We start from the raw sequence: 18,356 nt of genomic DNA, 5'->3' as shown, positions 1-18,356 counted from the left end.
AGAAACTTGGGGCGGGGGGAAAGGCGGGCTCCTTTGCTTCCCAATCCTGGCATCTGCTCCCAGGGATGTTGGAGCCAAAGGGAAGGGGCTCCCCGGCTTGAAACATAAGTGGCGCGCTGAAGGGTTCTCAAAATCCCTTACAACTCTAAATTCCTACGATGCTCGGGGCTCCGGGGAGGTATTCTGCGGTAGTCAGAGTCCGAAGATTATAGAATGTTGTTTGAGCTGGAGCTAAGGACACGGGATTGAAAAGTCGAGGCGGTGGACCCGGCGCAGGATGAACAAGACTGGGAGACTTCCAGCAGTTTCCTCCTCGACAAGCAGGTCACAGGACAACGTCTGGAGGGCTTCTATCCCCCTTTCTTGTTTCTGCCACCCCCTCCCCCGCGCCTCCGCACTCTCTCTAGTCCTGCCTTCCTGGCCTTCATTCATCCTGTTTTAGTTTAGAATCGCTGCCCCGTGTTCACTCAAGGCTGCTAACCTCTGCTGTAAGGAAATAAGCTTCCAAGAGCATATCTAAGAAGGAGGGCGGAAGGAAAGGGACCGACTGCCTCCACATGTCAGGTCAGACCATGAAAGAGAACCCAGGAAGTCCAATAAAACCAGCACTGATCTTTATTGAGGTGTCAGTGTAGAGTGGCGGGAGCACTGCCTAAGGACATGAAGGTCAGAGTTTCTCAGAGAGGAGGGGCTGGGTCCCTGGGCTAGGAGGAGGGCGGTGGGTGACTCAGGGGCTCATGAGACTTCAGGAAGTCCCTGTACTTGGCTAGGAAAGGGTTGGCCAGAGTGTTCAGCTCTTGCCGAAGCTCCTGCAGAGCCCTGTCTCGTTCTTGGGGCTCCCCTGTCACCTGCTGCCTGTAATAGTTGATGTAGAAGTTCATCCAGTCCTCCACCACAGTCACCATATCTTCTTCAGAGATGAGAGGATCATTGAAGACCTGGGGGGTTGCGGAGAGGCAGTTGGCAAGGGAGAATGTGGTCAGCAGTGGGATTCAGGAATACCCAGAATAGTGCCACAGCACCAGCTCTCACATCCTCCTTCCTCTGCATTGTATCCGGTGTCTCTCATTGTTTCCATCAACTCCACCATTACTTCATTAGCTCCAGTTATCCTCTGTTTTCTGCCCTCATCCTCCACTTCCCCAGCACCCCCCAGTCTCCAGGCCAGTCCTTTGAAAGGAAAGCCTGAACTCACCTGCTGATTCAGCAGAACACTGAACTCCTGCCGTCCTGCAGAAATGAGATCCTTATTGGCCTTAAGAAGAGCCATCTGCCTGGGTAGAGAAAAGGGTAGAATTTACATATCCGTTTCCCTCCTCACTGGGTATTTCCCCCAATCTGCTCCCACCCCTTAAAAATTCCTCCTGCCCTGCAGGGCCACCTCCTTTCCAAAACCTTTCACATCCTGCTCTGCTCTGAGGTCACAATTTTCCCAGGTTGGGCTCACCTTCAGGTCTAACAGGGTGTATATGTCTCACCCACACTCTTGAGGGTGCGTGAATTGCTCTGTGTCAAGCTATAGATGTAGGCAATGAGTCAAATGTCAGCCTAAGATAGAAACGCCCTGCATCTAGGTCCTGAAGGAGGGTGATAGGTCATTCTGGGGAGGAGAAGAAGGGAGAGGCTTCCCTGAAGGTAGAAAGATAACAAGGCCAAAAAAAAAAAAAGATAAATGAAGAAACCCAGGAAACCAAGAATGCAAAAGTCAAACCAGGGACATGTCGTTGCCGTTTGCCCCATATTTAGTATCCAGGCTTGAAATGCTATGGAAATTGACATTTACTAAGCCCTATTACATGACGGAGGCTTTTGTGTAATCACAACGATGTGATGGCAATTATTCTCCCAATTCAGAGATGATGTATTAATAGCAGCTTGCATTACATCTATTCATTTGCGCCAAGCACTGTTTCAAACATGTATAAAATATTTATCCTATAAAATTTCTTTTTAGACACATTTTGCAGATAAGCCATCTGTAAGCATGTAGACCGAACTCCACCATGCTGCGCTCCACAAGAATGGAGATGAATAGCCGAGCATGGTGGTGAGTGCCTGTAGTTTCAGCTGCTTGTGAGTCTGAGGCACGAGAATCGCTTGAACCTAGGAGGCAAAGGTTGCAGTGAGCCAAGATCACGCCACAGCACTCCAACAAGACAAAGGAGATGCATTTGTCTTGTTCACTACCCCATCAACAGGTACCCAATAAAGCAGAAATACTCTTTTTCTTCTTTTTAAATATTTTTCCTGGTATTTTCCATTTTCAGTAGATGTTTCTCAAATTTCAAAATCACTATATACTAATTTAAATAATTAAAACACAAAAACATACACTGAAAAAAATCATTTTTGCCCCCTCCAAAGTAACCAGCATTAAACATGGTATATTTCCTGTCACTTTTTTTTTCCATTCAAAACCCAACATTCATAGGTACCTATACACTCATAAAGCTTTGTTGATTTGCCTTTTTGGTTGTAGCATTTTAAAATCAATATACAGCAAAACTGACTTTCTTTTGGTGTACAATTTATTATTATTATTTTTTTTTTGAGAGGGAGTCTCCCTCTGTGGCCCAGGCTGGAGTGCAGTGACGCGATCTCGGCTCACTGCAAACTTTACCTCCCAGGTTCAGGCGATTCTTCTGCCTCAGCCTCCCAAGTAGCTGGGATTACAGGCGTGCACTACCACGCCTAGCTAATTTTTGTATTTTAGTAGAGATGGGGTTTCACCATATTGGCCAGGCTAGTCTCGAACTCTTGACCTCAAGTGATCCACCCACCTCCCAAAGTGCTGGGATTACAGGTGTGAGCCACTGCATCCAGCCTACAACCACGGTTAAGATACAGAATGTTTCCATCACCCAAAAACCACTCCTTCATTTTACTCTTTTGTAGCCACCCCTCCCCTCACCCATAACTTCTGGCAACCACTTATCTGTTCATCACTACAGTTAAGTCTTTTTCAGGATGTTATATAAATGGAATCATACAGTCTGTAACCTTTGAGGCTGGCGTTTTTTGGTCAGCATGATGTTCTTGAGCTCCATCCAAGTTGTTGCAAGTGTCAGTGCACACAGTGCATTGTATGGATGCACTGTAGTTTGTTCATTCAGCCACAGAAGGACATCTAGATTGTTTGCACTTTGGGGCAAATGTGAATAGAGTTGCTATAAACATTTGTGTACAGGTTTCCATGTGAACATGTTTTCATTTATATAGGGTGGAAAGTATGTGTTACCGGCCAAACGCAGTGGCTCACATCTGTGATCCCAGCACTTTGGGAGGTCAAGGCAGGCGGATCACTTGAGGTCAGGAGTTCGAGACCATCCTAGCCAACATGACGAAACCCCATCTCTACTAAAAATACAAAAATTAGCCAGACATGGTGGCATGCACCTGTAATCCCAGCTACTTGGGAGGCTGAGGCAGGAGAATCGCTTGAACCCAGGAGGCAGAGGCTTCAGTGAGCCAAGATCATGCCACTGAGCTCCAGCCTGGGTGACAGAGTGAGACCTTGTCTCTAAATTAATTAATTAATTAATTAATTATCTTACAGACTTAGAGGTCAGAAATCTAAAATGAGACTCACTAGGCTAAAATTAAGTTGTCCTCTAGGTTGTGTTCCCCTTGGAGTCTCTGGAAAAGAGTTCTTTTTCTTTCCTCTTCTAGTCTATAGAAGAACCCACGTTCTTTCACTCCTGGTCCCTTTCCAGCTTGAAAGCCAGCAATGACCACCAGGTCCAGTCTTTCTCACATCACACCAGGCCGACTCTCTCCTGCATCCTTTCACTTCTAAATAACTTTTCTTAAATATTTCTGTAAAAATAATTCATTACCAGGTGGGAAAGATCAAGATTCCAATGCCCTTTCAAAGCTCATTAAGGAAAAGTTTCGTGAAGGCCTCTGGTACATGCCAGGAAACTCACAGGAGATGGTGCTGCCTCAGATGCCTTAGAAGACCATGCTGCCATGAACACATCTAGCATTGAAGCCACACACAGTGGCTCATGCCTGTAAGGGGCAGAGACGGGAGGGTCTTTTGAGCCTGGGGGTTCAAGACCAGCCTGGACAACATAGTGAGACTCCATCTCTTAAAAAAAGAAAAGAAAAATCTTCTAATTTTGTTCATTCCTCAAAATTTCCTGGCACAGTTGGAACTAATCCAACTCCCTGGACTATAATGAATTTCAGGGTTACATTAGTGAGATGTGAAGAACTGAAGTCTCTTCCCTCAACCCACTGTCTTGAGAATAGCAGGGGAAACTGATTCCCTCTGAGCATGCTAGATGAGTCAATGAAGGAAGGGTTGAATGTGAGGTTACAAAAACACATTTGCTAAAGAATTGTAGAAAACCAGGATCACAAACTCATTCTGCAACAGAAAAATAAAGCACTGCTGATTTACAGAGGAATTCACAACTGGTGAGGTCTCTTAAATTAAGAGACGTAATAGAAACTCCCTCATCGAGGCAGGCTCTGCTTCAGCTGAACAAGAAATTAGCCAAGGGAGGAAAAGGGAACTGTTTGGACTTCCAGAAAGGCCTCTCCTTCCACTGAGAGGACTGCAACGAAGACCTCAACCATCAGGGAAAGAAGAGCCTCCTCCAGAAATCTGATTGGAATTGATGACACAAATTCCACTCTCAGTTAACACAAAACCCTCACTTGCTCGTGGCGGTACCAGGTTAGAGTCAGGGCAAAAAGGTTGTAGATTTCGTGTTATGTGGTTTCCCCTGTGAATGTTTTGGGAGGGAGGTGAGAGGAACTGGTTAGGTAGAATCTTGGTCTTATTTCCTGGAGATGTGACGTTTTGGGGGCCTGTTCCTGCTGTGACTGGCACAGCAATCAGGACCTGCAGCCACCAGAGTGTCCCAGGGCTGGGGAGGAGACAGGGGCCTTGCACATCTAAAGGTCAGCATCTGGGCAGTGTGGCTACTAGCAGGAGGGAGGAGCTTGCTCTGGATCCATTTGGGAGAGACTTGTCCCTTTTCCCTCTTTTGCCCCACCCCCGGGACACTTTCCTGTCCCGGACTCCCACTTTGTTTTCACTGATTGGAACTTAGCTCAGAAAATGGAGGGGGCTGAAGGTATGAGTTATGGGCGGGGGAATTTAAGTTTGGGAAGACAGAAGCTCCCTTGATATTGGCACTACCAGCCACACCTGCAGCCACATAAGGGTCCCAGTGCTGGGGCAGGGGGCAGTGAGATTGGCCAGGAACCAGAGTCTCCTGGGGACTCGCAGATACCTGCCCCACGCATCCTGAGGGTGCTGAGGGAGACCCAGCCGAGATCAGCTGTACTCCTGGGTAGGCGAGAGCAGGCTCTGAGGGGGACCCAGCCCACCCAGGAAGGATGCCCAGAGTGGCTTAGTGTGCACCTCCCTCTTCTGCCTCTCCTTTGCCACTGCAAGCAAGACTGGGGGTCAGGAGTTACAGCTGCCAGAGTCCAGGACGGGCCCCTCCTCCCCAGCAATGTGGGTGGGGTCAGGGGCCTCAGGTCAAATTCAAGGAAAATCTTCAAGCCACGTGGTGTAGAGCCAAAGCTAAAGAGGCCACCCTAATAATAGACAGCGGCAGCCCCTTACAAACATGCTCAGACTCATAGGATCTCAAAATGCAATTCTCCACAGTAGAAAGGACATCTACCCTAACAGAAGACTGCACTCCTAGAAAAACTGGGGTCATGTGGCCCATTATTTAAAGGTAGACCTGTATGTTCAAATTATGTTCATGGAATAAAATTCATGACATGAACATTTTCTTTGGAAAGAAACATCCCGGAAATGGTTCCTGGAGCCTAAAACATCCTGTGGCACTTCCTTGAGGGCATGTACGTCATGACTGCTAAAATTGTGATGAGAACCAAGTCTTATTTTCCTACTGGTAAATAGAACAAATGGAGACAAGGCCTGCGCAGCCCCACTGTATGTTTCAGGAGGAAAAGTAATGTCAGCTAGGGATTAGACTTTCAGATAATCTTTCCTTTAATGGTCTTCAAATTCTTTCATCCCATCCCTCTAAAGAATCTTTGTGTACACTCCCACACAAGTTTTGTAGACATTTATTTTTGCCTCATACATTTAAATCATAGCAAAGGCTTTTAACTGTGACAGGATCCAAACACATTTAAACAAACCGCACATCACTCTTGTGAATGTGTACAACACAATGTTAATGGAGTGGTGATTTGGCCCTGACCACTATGTATTTTTTTAAAAACCAAACAAGTTCTTCCTTAGCAGCTGGGAGTTTCACAATACTCCTTTTACTTCTCGAACTTGTATTTCTATTCCGCTACCCCCACTTAAGTTGATCCTAAGATAACTCACATGCTTTCATGCTTGTGAGTATTTTGTTCAGTCTCATTCTACTTACTTGCAACTTCTCTCATTCGTTGTGTCTTTCTGTTGGTCTCTCTGTCTCACTCTCTCTCTGTATAGATACATGGATGGATAGCTCTGACATACATATTCAAGAGGAAATTTATATATATATATAACATATATAGACACATATTTAGTAAAATGCCGTTTACCAAAGTGAATGTTTCAAATTTTAATAAATAGTTATGAAACAGAAATTCCAATTGTATTGGAAATAAATCCTCTGATCAGATGGAGGCATAGAATTGAAGGAATTGTTGAAGGGTCCCTATTCTGGTGGTCTGGGACGATGCCTCTTGTAAGTCAGGCAGGTGCAGTTGGCAAGCGGGAGAAGGAAGGAAGCGTGAGAAGGGTCTGGGAGCAGGGATTCCCCTGGACACAGTTTCTGGGTCTAGTTGATTTTGAGAATGAGTGAGTATGGACTTCAAAGGTCTGGAATTGGATTCTCTAAAGCTTCCCAGGACAGCACAACCACTGGAAGGGTTCTTCCTGCTCATCTCAGGACCATGGTGCTCTGGCTGCAGGGGTCTCTGAAATACCTGGATTACTAGGAGACAGCGGAATTCTCACCACTGCTTCTGCTTTGGGGAACTCCACCCACACTGCAGAGCAGAGGAGAGTGAAAAGGTTAGATAACATGGAGTATCAGTTCAGACGTGGTTTGGCCTCATAGATGCCATTCTGGGGCTATCAGGAGTCCCCGCCACACTGAAAACCCCTAATCCTAATCAAGGAAACCAAGTTTCAAGGGATGTGGGGAGCTGGAGACAGGTGAGATGCAGGGGGATTGTTACCAAAGGCATAATTGGGCATGTGCCACCGACGTCTCTTGTTGTGGACTTGGTTGAGAGTAGACAGCAGTGGTGTAACTGACAGCAGAGCAGACAGATCATCCGGGTTGAGCAGCCACTGTGGACTGAGCTTGGCTTGGCTTGGCTCTTTCTGGGCTCTGGTGAGGGGGATCTCAGTAGGAAACCCCACAAGGGTGGATTCTGGAGACAGCATCCAGGCTGGAGTATTTGGGGGTATCTTGGGGGCAAACTAAGCTGGGGTTCCCACCGGAGCCAGTTAAGGTATAGGCTGGGCTGGCAGCTGGATCTGTGAATTGTACAAGGGACCCTGTTTGGTCACTGAAAAGAAAGGCCTCACCCGCTTTGCTTTCAAAGTGAATCCCCACCCCTCTTATTTGTAGTATTCAAGGGCATGCTCACCAGGTTGAAGAGTTTGTAAATGTGCTTTGCAAATCATTTGAAACTGACCTTCTTATAGCGACTGTATTTAACATCTAGTATGGAAAATAGGACCTATGAGACACCTTCTTTCCAACCAGAGAAGCGGAGTTGAAGGTCCCCTATTTCTCTTACAAAGTGGCCACTGCATGTTTGGAAGGTCAGCCCCATGTGTGACCTATGTAGCTTAGAAAGACTGTAGCGTCCTGAGGACAGAACAGCAGTCAGAAGCTAGCTCTGGGAGTAACTCTGGCTCTGACACTTCATTAGAACTTCCCCTATACTTTGTGAACTTAACATAGTTGTTTTGCCAACCGGAATTTTGAAACTAACGTTTATATACTTAAAAGGTTTTTGCTTGTTTGTTTTGAGACATAGTCTCGCTCTGTCACTCAGGCTGGAGCGCACGGACGCAATCTCAGCTCATGGCAGCTTCCACCTCCCAGCTTCAAGCAATTCTCCTGCCTCAGTTTTCTAAGTATCTGGGATTACAGGCACCTGCCACCACGCCCAGCTAATTTTGTATTTTTAGTAGAGAAGGGGTTTCACCATGTTGGCCAGGCTGGTCTCCAGCTCCTGACCTCAAGAGATTCGCCCACCTTGGCCTCCCAAAGTGCTGGGATTACAGGCATGAGCCACTGCACCAGGCCTTAAAAAGGTTTCTTTAATCAACCAAAACTTTTTAAATTGACTTGATAAAAATGTTGCGGTGGAAAAAGATGTAGATTAGTATTTAGAAGACCGTTCTGTGCACCTAAACCCTCCTCATTGGACATGGCTGGCTACTACGAACACTGTGAGAATGAAGGACGCTATCTCTGTGGCAACAAAACACGTGAGGAGACAAAGGCTCAGCTATATATTTACGGGCTGTGGTCTCCAATGAGACACCCCAAATCGACATTTCTATTTTTGTCACTGCTCTCTTATTGTAATTAAAATTGTAAAATATTTTCACACATTTTATTCTATTTTAAAATGTGTATTCCACTCATTTCTATTTCTATTCATGAATCAACAGTACACTGTTTTAATTCCCATGTTTTCTTTATTTTATTTTATTTATAAATATTTATAAAATATTTATAAAAATAATTTTTTTTTTCCTATGGAGTCTTGCTTTGTCACCCAGGCTGGATTGCAGTGGTGTGATCTCGGCTCACTGCAACCTCTGCCTCCCAGGTGCAAGCGATTCTCCTGCCTCAGCCTCCTGAGTAGCTGGGATTACAGGTGCCCGCCAAGACCCGGCTAGTTTTTGTATTTTTGGTAGAGACGGGGTTTCACCATGTTGGTCAGGGTGGTCTCAAACTCTTGACCTCAGGTGATCCGCTTGCCTTAGCCTCCCAAAGTGCTGGAATTACAGGCGTGAGCCACCGTGCTGGGTCCCCATGTTTTAATAATATATGACAGGGGAAGTCACTCTTTTTTTTTCATTTCAAATTGTTCATGGATTTTTTTGTTTACTTTTCATAGCAATATATTTTTTAAATCTTCAGAACTCAAGTACATGATATTATATTTGGGTCAAACTCAAGATATAAATTTATTCATAGATTATTGACTTCTCAATATTGTTGAACTTTCCTACCCAAACATTTGGTGTCATTATTTTTCATCTGTATAAGTCTATTTTCATGTTTTTCAGAAATCTTTTACACCAATTTCTTACTAAATTTATTAAACATAATTTTCTGTAGAATTCTGCCAATTTTTTTGCATTGATGACCATAGTCACATGACATTCTCATTCATTCTATTAATGTGATTAATTTCATTAATGAATTTCTTTTCTTTTTTTTTTTTTTTTTTTTCTGAGACGGAGTCTCGCTCTGTTGCCCTGGCTGGAGTGCAGTGGCCGGATCTCAGCTCACTGCAAGCTCCGCCTCCCGGGTTCGCGCCATTCTCCTGCCTCAGCCTCCCGAGTAGCTGGGACTACAGGCGCCCGCCACCTCGCCCGGCTAATTTTTTGTATTTTTAGTAGAGACGGGGTTTCACCGTGTTAGCCAGGATGGTCTCGATCTCCTGACCTTGTGATCCGCCCGTCTCGGCCTCCCAAAATGCTGGGATTACAGGCTTGAGCCACCGCGCCCGGCCAATGAATTTCTTAATATTGAATCATACTTCCTTTTATAATATAAAGGGCGATTGATCATGCATCAATATACTGATGCAATAGTTTCTAATATTTAATATTTTACTCTTAAATGTATATGTCACCAGGCATGGTGGTTCATGCCTATAATCCCAGCACTTTGGGAGGCTGAGGGGGCCAGATCACCTGAGGTCGAGAGTTCAAGACCAACCTGACCAACATGGATAAACCCCATCTCTAATAAAAATATAAAATTAGCTGGGTGTGGTGGCACATGCCTGTAATCCCAGCTACTCGGGAGGCTGAGGCAGGATAATCACTTGAACCCGGGAGGCAGAGGTTGCGGTGAGCCAAGATCGTGCCATTGTACTCCAACCTGGGCAACAAGAGCAAAACTCCACCTCAAAAAAAAGAAAAAGTGTATGTCCTATTTGTCTGTAGTATTCTATATGGCTAAATCTAGGCAAGGTTCTGGTATCACCTTTATATACTCTTCCTAAAAACTATTTTAGGAAATATTTACCTCTCTATAACTCTTGAGTAGTTTAACTAGCATTAATTTATTGATTACTTTATCAGTAGAATTTCCCTCTCAACTACATAAACTTGGTGCTTGTGTGTGGGGGGAAATTCCTTATTAAATATCTTTGTTTCTTCTATGAATATTGTTCAGTTTAGAGTCTATCTCTATTGAGTTACATTTTGATAAAACATATATTCCAGACACACACACACACACAAACACACACACGTACATTTGCAATCTACATGTGTGTATCAATTGCATTGAATTACACAGATGTCTCTAGTATCAATTGCATTGAATTACACAGATGTCTCTATTTTCTTTGTCAACATTGAACCTCACTTTCTTCCTGGCACTGTAATCTGTTGACAAATCCTTCTCAAGTTACTTGTGTGATCCCATTTCTCTATTTATAATTCAATGATTGCTCATTTAAAGAATTTGGGGAGTAACAGAAAATTAGAGTTTCAACAAAAACACATCCCAGGAGGCACAGAATCCAGCACCCACCATGCTTCATTGTCATCCCCTTCTGTCTCAGACTCCGCATTTTCTGCTCCCTCCAGGACAGCCCCTGTCTGCCTCAAAGGATCATGGAAAAGTAGAGCCTCTCCAGGCACTGTCATCTCTCTGGAGTGCTGCAAGGAAGTTGTCATTGTTTTTGGTAATTGTAACTGGGACAAAGTTTTTCAAAAATATTTTCAGTTCCCCAAGTGTGTACTGTCATTGCTGCCCCAGGTGAAAGTATAATTACAGTTCTGTGGGGAGGTGAGGTCACAGGATCCCAAGACCATATCTCTGACCTGGCCGCCTCCCTCCACACCCTCAATGGCCATCCTGACAGTCACTGAGTTCCACAGCCCTGCAGCAGGGAGGCGCCTGGTGGGTGTGTTACATTTTGATCTATGAGAGAGCACCTGCAGGGGGAGGAAGTGTATCAGGAGGTGGGTGAAATGCTCTGATCTGGAAAGGGGGCTTCACTGGGCCAGAAACTGACCAGTGCCAAGGCCGTGTGGGGAAAGGAAATAATTGCTGGGTCATGGGCTAAGTTGTAGAGAGGGAGCAAAGTTCTAAGAACATGAGCCAGTCCCCAAGTGCGGCTTATTTGTGTCATCGTTGGTTTTTGAGGCAACAGGCCAAAAATCTGGTTTTTTTTTGCTTTGTTTTATTTGAGACAGGGTGTGGCCTTGTCACCCAGGTTGCAGAGGGATGATCTCAGCTTACTGCAACCTCCACCTACCAGGTTCAAGGGGTTCTTGTGCCTAACCCACCTGCATAGCTGAGATTACAGGCATGCACCAACATGCCTAGCTAATTTTTTTTGTATTTTTCATAGGTTGGTCTCGAACTCCTGACCACCTGCCTTGGCCTCCCAAAGTGCACCATGCCTGGCCCCCAAAATCTGTTTTTGTTTATCTTTCTTGTCTAAGATCTCCTTACCCATAAAATGGGAATAATGGGTTTTTTAAAAAGTTTTGTAGTTTAAGTTGGAAATTAATCCACTAGTTGTTCTATCAATTCCACAAGAGTCAGAAACATTTCTAGGATAAGTGGAAGCATTTCTACCATTCCTTCATGCCTGTGATAATGTATAAGATGTAGCTGATTAAATTATCTTACTCTTTTTCAAAAGTATTAAATATAGAGCTTTAACCTACTCTGGACATACAAAGTACCTAATGGAGACTGTGATGGGTGGTGACAGTCCCTGAGAATGATGAAAAGACCATATTTTTTCATGAAGCCAGGGGAGGAGCGGTCAAGGAAATGTATCTTGATGACCTTAGGTTTTCATATGAGAACAAAATTCATGGACTTCAGTAGTTTTCATAAGTAAGTTATTTGGTAATATTTACTCTGTCTTCAGAAATGTTCTAAAGCCATTCTTTGGCTCAATACTCAGTAACACTTAATTCAGTGAATAATTTTCCCTACCTCGAGCCTCAAGTTTTCCTTTTACATAATAGACTTATGTTTTAATATATATAACAATTCTGACATTGAAATATTCTTTTTTTTTTTTTTTTTTCTTTTTCTGAGATGGAGTCTTGCTCTGTCACCCAGGCTGGAGTGCAGTGGCGTGATCTCGGCTCACTGCAGCCTCTGCCTCCCGGGTCAAGTGATTCTCCTGCCTCAGCCTTCCAAGTAGCTGGGACCACAGGTGTGCGCACCACCACACCTAGCTAATTTTTGTATTTTTAGTAGAGACGGAGTTTCACCATATTGGGCAGGCTGGTCTGGAACTCCTAACCTCAGGGGATCCACCTGCCTCAACCACCCAGAGTGCTGGGATTACAGACATGAGCCACCGTACCCAGCCTGCCCATCTCTATTTTTTAAAAAACAAAAATTTAGGCCGGGCGCGGTGGCTCAAGCCTGTAATCCCAGCACTTTGGGAGGCTGAGACGGGTGGATCACGAGGTCAGGAGATCGAGACCATCCTGGCTAACACGGTGAAACCCCGTCTCTACTAAAAAATACAAAAAACTAGCCGGGCGTGGTGGTGGGCGCCTGTAGTCCCAGCTGCTCGGGAGGCTGAGGCAGGAGAATGGTGTGAACCCGGGAGGCGGAGCTTGCAGTGAGCCGAGATCCAGCCACTGCACTCCAGCCTGGGCAACAGAGCGAGACTCCGTCTCAAAAACAAAATAAATAAAATAAAATAAAAATAAAAATTTATTCTTTCCACAAATAGGTATTTGGACCCTACCTTGTACCAGGCACTGATACAAAGCCCTGGAAATAGATTAGTGCTCCTGGATCTTAGGATCGTTAGGGGAAGCGACAGGATGAGTGGCAGGGGTGAGGTTTGAGAGGTGGGGCAGGGACAGATCTGCAGAGCTTTGTTTGCTCTGACAAAAAGTTCGGCTTTTCTCTTCAAGTAGGAAGAAAAGCCATTGAAGGGTTTGGAGGAGAATGTTGCAATCCCCTTCCATAAAAGTAATGAGAAGCCACTGTAAGGTGTTTGTGTTGTTGTTTTTGAGACAGTCTAGTTCTGTCACCCAGGCTGGAGTGCAATGGGACAATTTGGCTCACTGCAACCTCTGCCCCCCAGGTTCAAGTGATTCTCCTGCCTCAGCCTCCCAAGTAGCTGGGATTACAGGCTAGCGCCACCACACCTGGCTAATTTTTCTATTTTCAGTAGAGATGGGGTTTCACCATGTTGGCCAGGCTGGACTCAAACTCCTGACCTCAAGTGATCCACTCACCTTGGCCTCTCAAAGTGCGGGGATTACAGGCATGAGCCACTGTGCCCAGCCCACTGAGAGGTTGTAAACCAGGGAGTTGGAAGCTGTGTGGAGAGTGACTGCAGGAGGCAGGATTGGAAGAGGGGAAATCAACTAGGGGAAAGTCAAGGGGCTGAGAGCTTGGAGTATTCTGCCCCGTGCTTGATATACCAGTGATCTTTGAAAACATGGGTTTGAACTGGACAGGTCCACTTATAATGTAGATTTCTTTCAACCAAATACAGATCAAAAATATAGTAATGGCTGGAAGTGGTAGCATGCACCTGTAATTCCAGCTACTCAGGAGGTGAGATGGTAGGATCACTTGAGCCCAGGAGGTCAAGGCTGCAGTGAGCCATGATCACACCCCTGCACCCAGCCTGGGTGACAGAGTGAAACTCTATCTTCAGAAAGAGGAAAGGAAGAAGGGAGGAAGGGAGGAAGGGAGGGAGGAAGGGAGGGAGGGAGGAAGGAAAGGAAGAAGGAAGGGAAGGGGGAAAGGAAGGAAGGGAGGGAGGGAGGAAAGGAAAAGAAGGGAGGAAGGGAGGGGAGAACAGAGCAAGAAGAAAAGAAAGGATACCAACATTGTTTCTTACTCAGTTAAATAACAAAAGGAAAAGGAAAGAAAGAAAATACAGCAGGCCAGATGCAGTGGCTCATGCCTATAATCTCAGGACTATGGGAGGCCAAGGCGAGTGGATCATGTGAGGTCAGGAGTTTGAGACCAGCCTGACCAACGTGGCGAAACTCGGTCTGTACTAAAAATACAAAAATTAGCCAGGCATGGTGGTACATGCCCGTAATCCCAGCTACTTGGGAGGCTGAGGTAGGAGAATCGCTTGAACTCAGGAGGCGGAGGTTGCAGTGAGCCGAGATTTTGCCACTGCTCGCCAGCCTGGGCAACAAGAGCGAAACTCTGTCTTAAAAATAAAAAAAGCAAATACAGTAACGGAGGGATGCAAAAGGCACATATATGCAGAGCCAACTGCAAGATGAGTGTGTGCAGGTTTTGGTATATTCTAGGGTCCGGGAACCAATTCCCCAACTATAACAAGAGACAACTGCACTGTCAAATGACAGGATTTAGGCGCAGGCCCTCAAGAGACCTCATGAGGTAGAGAAATGTTACAGGCCGAAAAAATGAGGGTCATGATCAACTCAGTATACCACTGGAGGCTATATGAGTAAACAACAAACTGTTTCTTATAAATGCAGAATGTTGGCAAACTGACAAACTGCATCTGCCACCCAGAAGGAACGCTGAGGGCAGTCATGCCCCAAGCACAGTGTTTCTTGCAAATTAGGTACATCTGAAGCCTGTTAATAATAATATGAACCTGTTATCAGTTAAGCAGCCAACTGATCATTACCTCCTCCTCCCTGCTCTTGCTACCCAATAAATACGAAGGGCTGTGGAAGCTCAAGGGCTGCCTTTGCTCACTAGAAGCAGGGAGCTCTCTTCTTCTTCCCCTGGACCCTTCCTTTAAAACAGTTTCTTTTTCTTTAAGTTTTCATTTTCTACCTTCATCCCTTCATTCAGTCTTGTAATGAGGGTCTCAAGGAGTAATGGCAGTAACTGCTGTAATGACAGTCTCAAATAGTAACAAAAGTAACTGTCATAATGATGGTCTCAAGTAGTAACAGTAGTACAGTAGTAACTGTCGTAACTGTCATAGTGAAGGTCTCAAGTAGTAACGGTACTATCATAGTGAAGGTCTCAAGTAGTAACAGTAGTAACTATCGTAGTGAAGGTCTCAAGTAGTAACAGTACTAACTGTTGTAATGATGGTCTCAAGTAGTGACGGTGGCTTTCAGCCCCAGAGAAAGGGAAACTATCACTCATCTCTTTGTCAAGCCACCTATCTGCACACTCGGGTCACAGGGAAGTGTATGATGGGGTCCTTGCCCTCAAGCACTTACAGTCCACTTGGGAAGACAGGACATCGGTACCTAACAAAAGCAAATGCAAACTGGCTCCAGACAGCATAGGCTAAGGGCTAAGTAAATGCTACAACAAACAGGGCTGTCATGGTCTCTGAGTAGGGAGAGGTCAAGGTGGACAACAGTGATCAGTAGAGCTGCGGTGGGTTCATAAATAATGTGACCGTATATTCCCGTTTGCCCGAAACAGCTCCACTGCAGATCTGTTTTCCCAACACAATTATTACCAGTGCTTCCTTTAATGACCCTCTCAAAAGTCCTGGTTTGCACAATAAATTATATAGTGACACTAGTCATGAAGGCCACCTGCCTCACATGGAGCCAAGGGCCTCACAGTTGAACACTTGACATTATCTCCAAATAAGAACCAACACTTAAACAGTATGTACTATGTGTTAAATACTTTAAGAGTTTTGCACATACGACATGACCTTTTTTTTTTTTTTTTTGCGACAGAGTCTTGTTCTGTTGCCCAGGCTGCAGTGCAGTGGTGCAATCTCGGCTCATTGCAACCTCCGCCTCCCAGGTTCAAGCAATTCTCCTGCCTCAGCCTCCCGAGTAGCTGGAACTACAGGCGCCCACCACCACGCCCGGCTAATTTTTTGTACTTTTAGTAGAGATGGGGTTTCACCATGTTGGCCAAGATGGTCTTGATCTCTTGACCTTGTGATCCGACCACCTTGGCCTCCCAAGGTGCTGAGATTACAGGTATGAGCCACTGCACCTGGCCATGACATGACTCTTAATTCTCGTTCCAACTTTGTGTGGTAGGTACTAGTATTATTTCCATTTTACCATTTCCATTTCGTCTTTCAGAAGAAGAAACTGAAAGAGAGATATGTAACTTGCCCAAGATCTCACAGCTACAATCCTGGACAGAACCTACATTCACAGTAAGGCCCTCTGATGGAATTCATTCAAAGATGTTTGCCCCAGAGTCCTATCCACTCACAGAAGCTAACCTTGCAAATATAACACAATGCTTGTAGCCCTTCTATCTTTCACTGTACCAGGAAACTCAAAATTATTTTGAAAAGATAATGTATTGACAGTGTTATAAGCTAAATGGAAAATAAGAATTAAACATTAAATTTCTGCCAAGCACGGTGGCTCATGCCTATAGGTCCAGCACTTTCAGAAGCTGAGGTGGGCGGATCACTTGAGTCCAGGAGTCTGAGACCAGCCTAGGCAGCATAGAAAAACCCTGTCTCTACAAAAATAAAATACAAAAATTAGCTAGCCATGGTGGCACACACCTGTGGTGCCAGCTACTCTGGAGGCTGAGGCGGATCGCTTAAACCCTGGAAGTTGAGGCTGTAGTGAGACTGTAGTGTGATCGCACCACTGCACTCTCTGGGTGACAGAGAACCTGTCTTTTAAAAAAAAATTTGATTTGGCCGGACGCGGTGGCTCAAGCCTGTAATCCCAGCACTTTGGGAGGCCGAGACGGGTGGATCACGAGGTCAGGAGATCGAGACCATCCTGGCTAACACGGTGAAACCCCGTCTCTACTAAAAATACAAAAACTAGCCGGGCGAGGTGGCGGGCGCCTGTAGTCCCAGCTACTCGGGAGGCTGAGACAGGAGAATGGCGTAAACCCGGGAGGCGGAGCTTGCAGTGAGCTGAGATCCGGCCACTGCACTCCAGCCTGGGCGACAGAGAGAGACTCCGTCTCAACAAAAAAAAAAAAAAAAAAAAAAAAAAAAATTTGATTTATTCAACTACCTCTCTACAATGCCCTCCAATATATACCAGTATATTCTTTAATCTCAAGAGCTTTGGGAGGCCAAAGTAGGAGGATCGCTTGAGGCCAGGAGTTCGAGACCAGCCTGGGCAACACAGTGAGATCCCATCTCTACAGAAAATTTTAAAAGTTAGCCAGGCATGGTGGTGCATGCCTGTAGTCCCAGCTACTTGGGAGGCTGAGGCAAGAGGATCACTTGAGCCCAGGAGTTTGAGGCTGCGGTGGAGCTGCTATTGTACCATTGCACTCCAGCCTGGGTGACAGAGGAAGACCCTGTCTCATTCATTCTTAGATAGATAGATAGATAGATAGAATAAAAAATAAATCTTAACCCTAAGGATGAAGAAGAGCTTGGCCTACAATGTCCTGCAGTTTGGCCCCTAACTCCCTAGCAGCCCTTTCCCCATGGCCCCTCGTGCTCTAGACTTCTGCCACACTGGCCTTTGTTGGATGTTAGGTACCATGCTCCCTCCCCACTCAGGACAGGCTGCTCCTTCTTTCCAGAAAATTATTTTCCCATCATAATCAAGTTAACTGTTACTCTAGATATCAGCTAAATATACGCTTCCTCAAAAAAAATGTTTCCCAACTGGCCTCAGTGGCTTATGCCTATAATCCTAGCATTTTGGGAAACGGAGGCGGGAGACCTGGGCAACACAGAGACCCCATCTTAAATCTTTGTTAAAAGTTTCCCTTGGCCGGGCATAGGGGCTCATGCCTGTAATTCCAGCACTTTGGGAGGCGAGGTGGGCAGATGAGTTGAGGCTGGGAGTTCAAGACCAGCCTGGCCAACATGGCAAAACTCTGTCTCTACTAAAAATACAAAAATTAGCTGGGTGTGGTGGTGCAGGCTTGTAATCCCAGCTACTCAGGAGGGTGAGGCAAGTGAATCACTTGAACCTGGGAGGCGGAGGTTGCAGTGAGCCAAGACTGCGCCACTGCACTCCAGCCTGGGTGACAGAGGGAGACTCTGTCTCAAAAAAAAACAAAGAAGTTTCCCTTGATTCCATTGATTAGTTCAATTCTCCTTCTAAAAGCCCTCATATTAAATAGCATGTACCCCCCTACAGCAATTGAAATAGTTCCAACTTTGCATTTATTTGTATGATTTGATCAATATCCTTCCCTAATATAAGTTCCAGAAGACCAAGACCCATGTTTGTTTTTGCTCACTATCCCAATGAGCACATAATAGGTAGCAACAGATATTTGTAGAAG

General features: G+C 45.4%; 1 protein-coding gene across 6 annotated transcripts; it reads right to left on the bottom strand.

Moving 5' to 3' along the window:
• Nucleotides 1–592: 592 nt before the first annotated feature.
• AHSP (alpha hemoglobin stabilizing protein) lies at nt 593–1,739 on the bottom strand. Of its 6 annotated transcripts, none has more exons than XM_033218258.1 (3): nt 1,448–1,739; nt 1,196–1,274; nt 593–938 (listed from the first exon to the last, which is right to left on the bottom strand). In XM_033218258.1, exons 2-3 carry the CDS (start codon nt 1,268–1,270, stop codon nt 705–707), a joined length of 309 nt encoding a protein of 102 aa, XP_033074149.1. In that variant the 5' UTR covers nt 1,271–1,274; nt 1,448–1,739; the 3' UTR covers nt 593–704. The 6 variants fall into 6 exon arrangements, with proteins under 6 accessions (XP_033074149.1, XP_033074152.1, XP_033074150.1 ...); XM_033218261.1 differs by having other exon boundaries at nt 1,382–1,608; XM_033218259.1 differs by having other exon boundaries at nt 1,396–1,607.
• Between the last annotated feature and the right edge of the window lie 16,617 nt (nt 1,740–18,356).

Source organism: Trachypithecus francoisi, unplaced genomic scaffold, assembly GCF_009764315.1.
Source record: "Trachypithecus francoisi isolate TF-2019V2 unplaced genomic scaffold, Tfra_2.0 Lachesis_group10, whole genome shotgun sequence".
Classification (NCBI taxonomy): domain Eukaryota; kingdom Metazoa; phylum Chordata; class Mammalia; order Primates; family Cercopithecidae; genus Trachypithecus; species Trachypithecus francoisi.
This window is presented reverse-complemented; position numbering and strand designations above follow the sequence as displayed.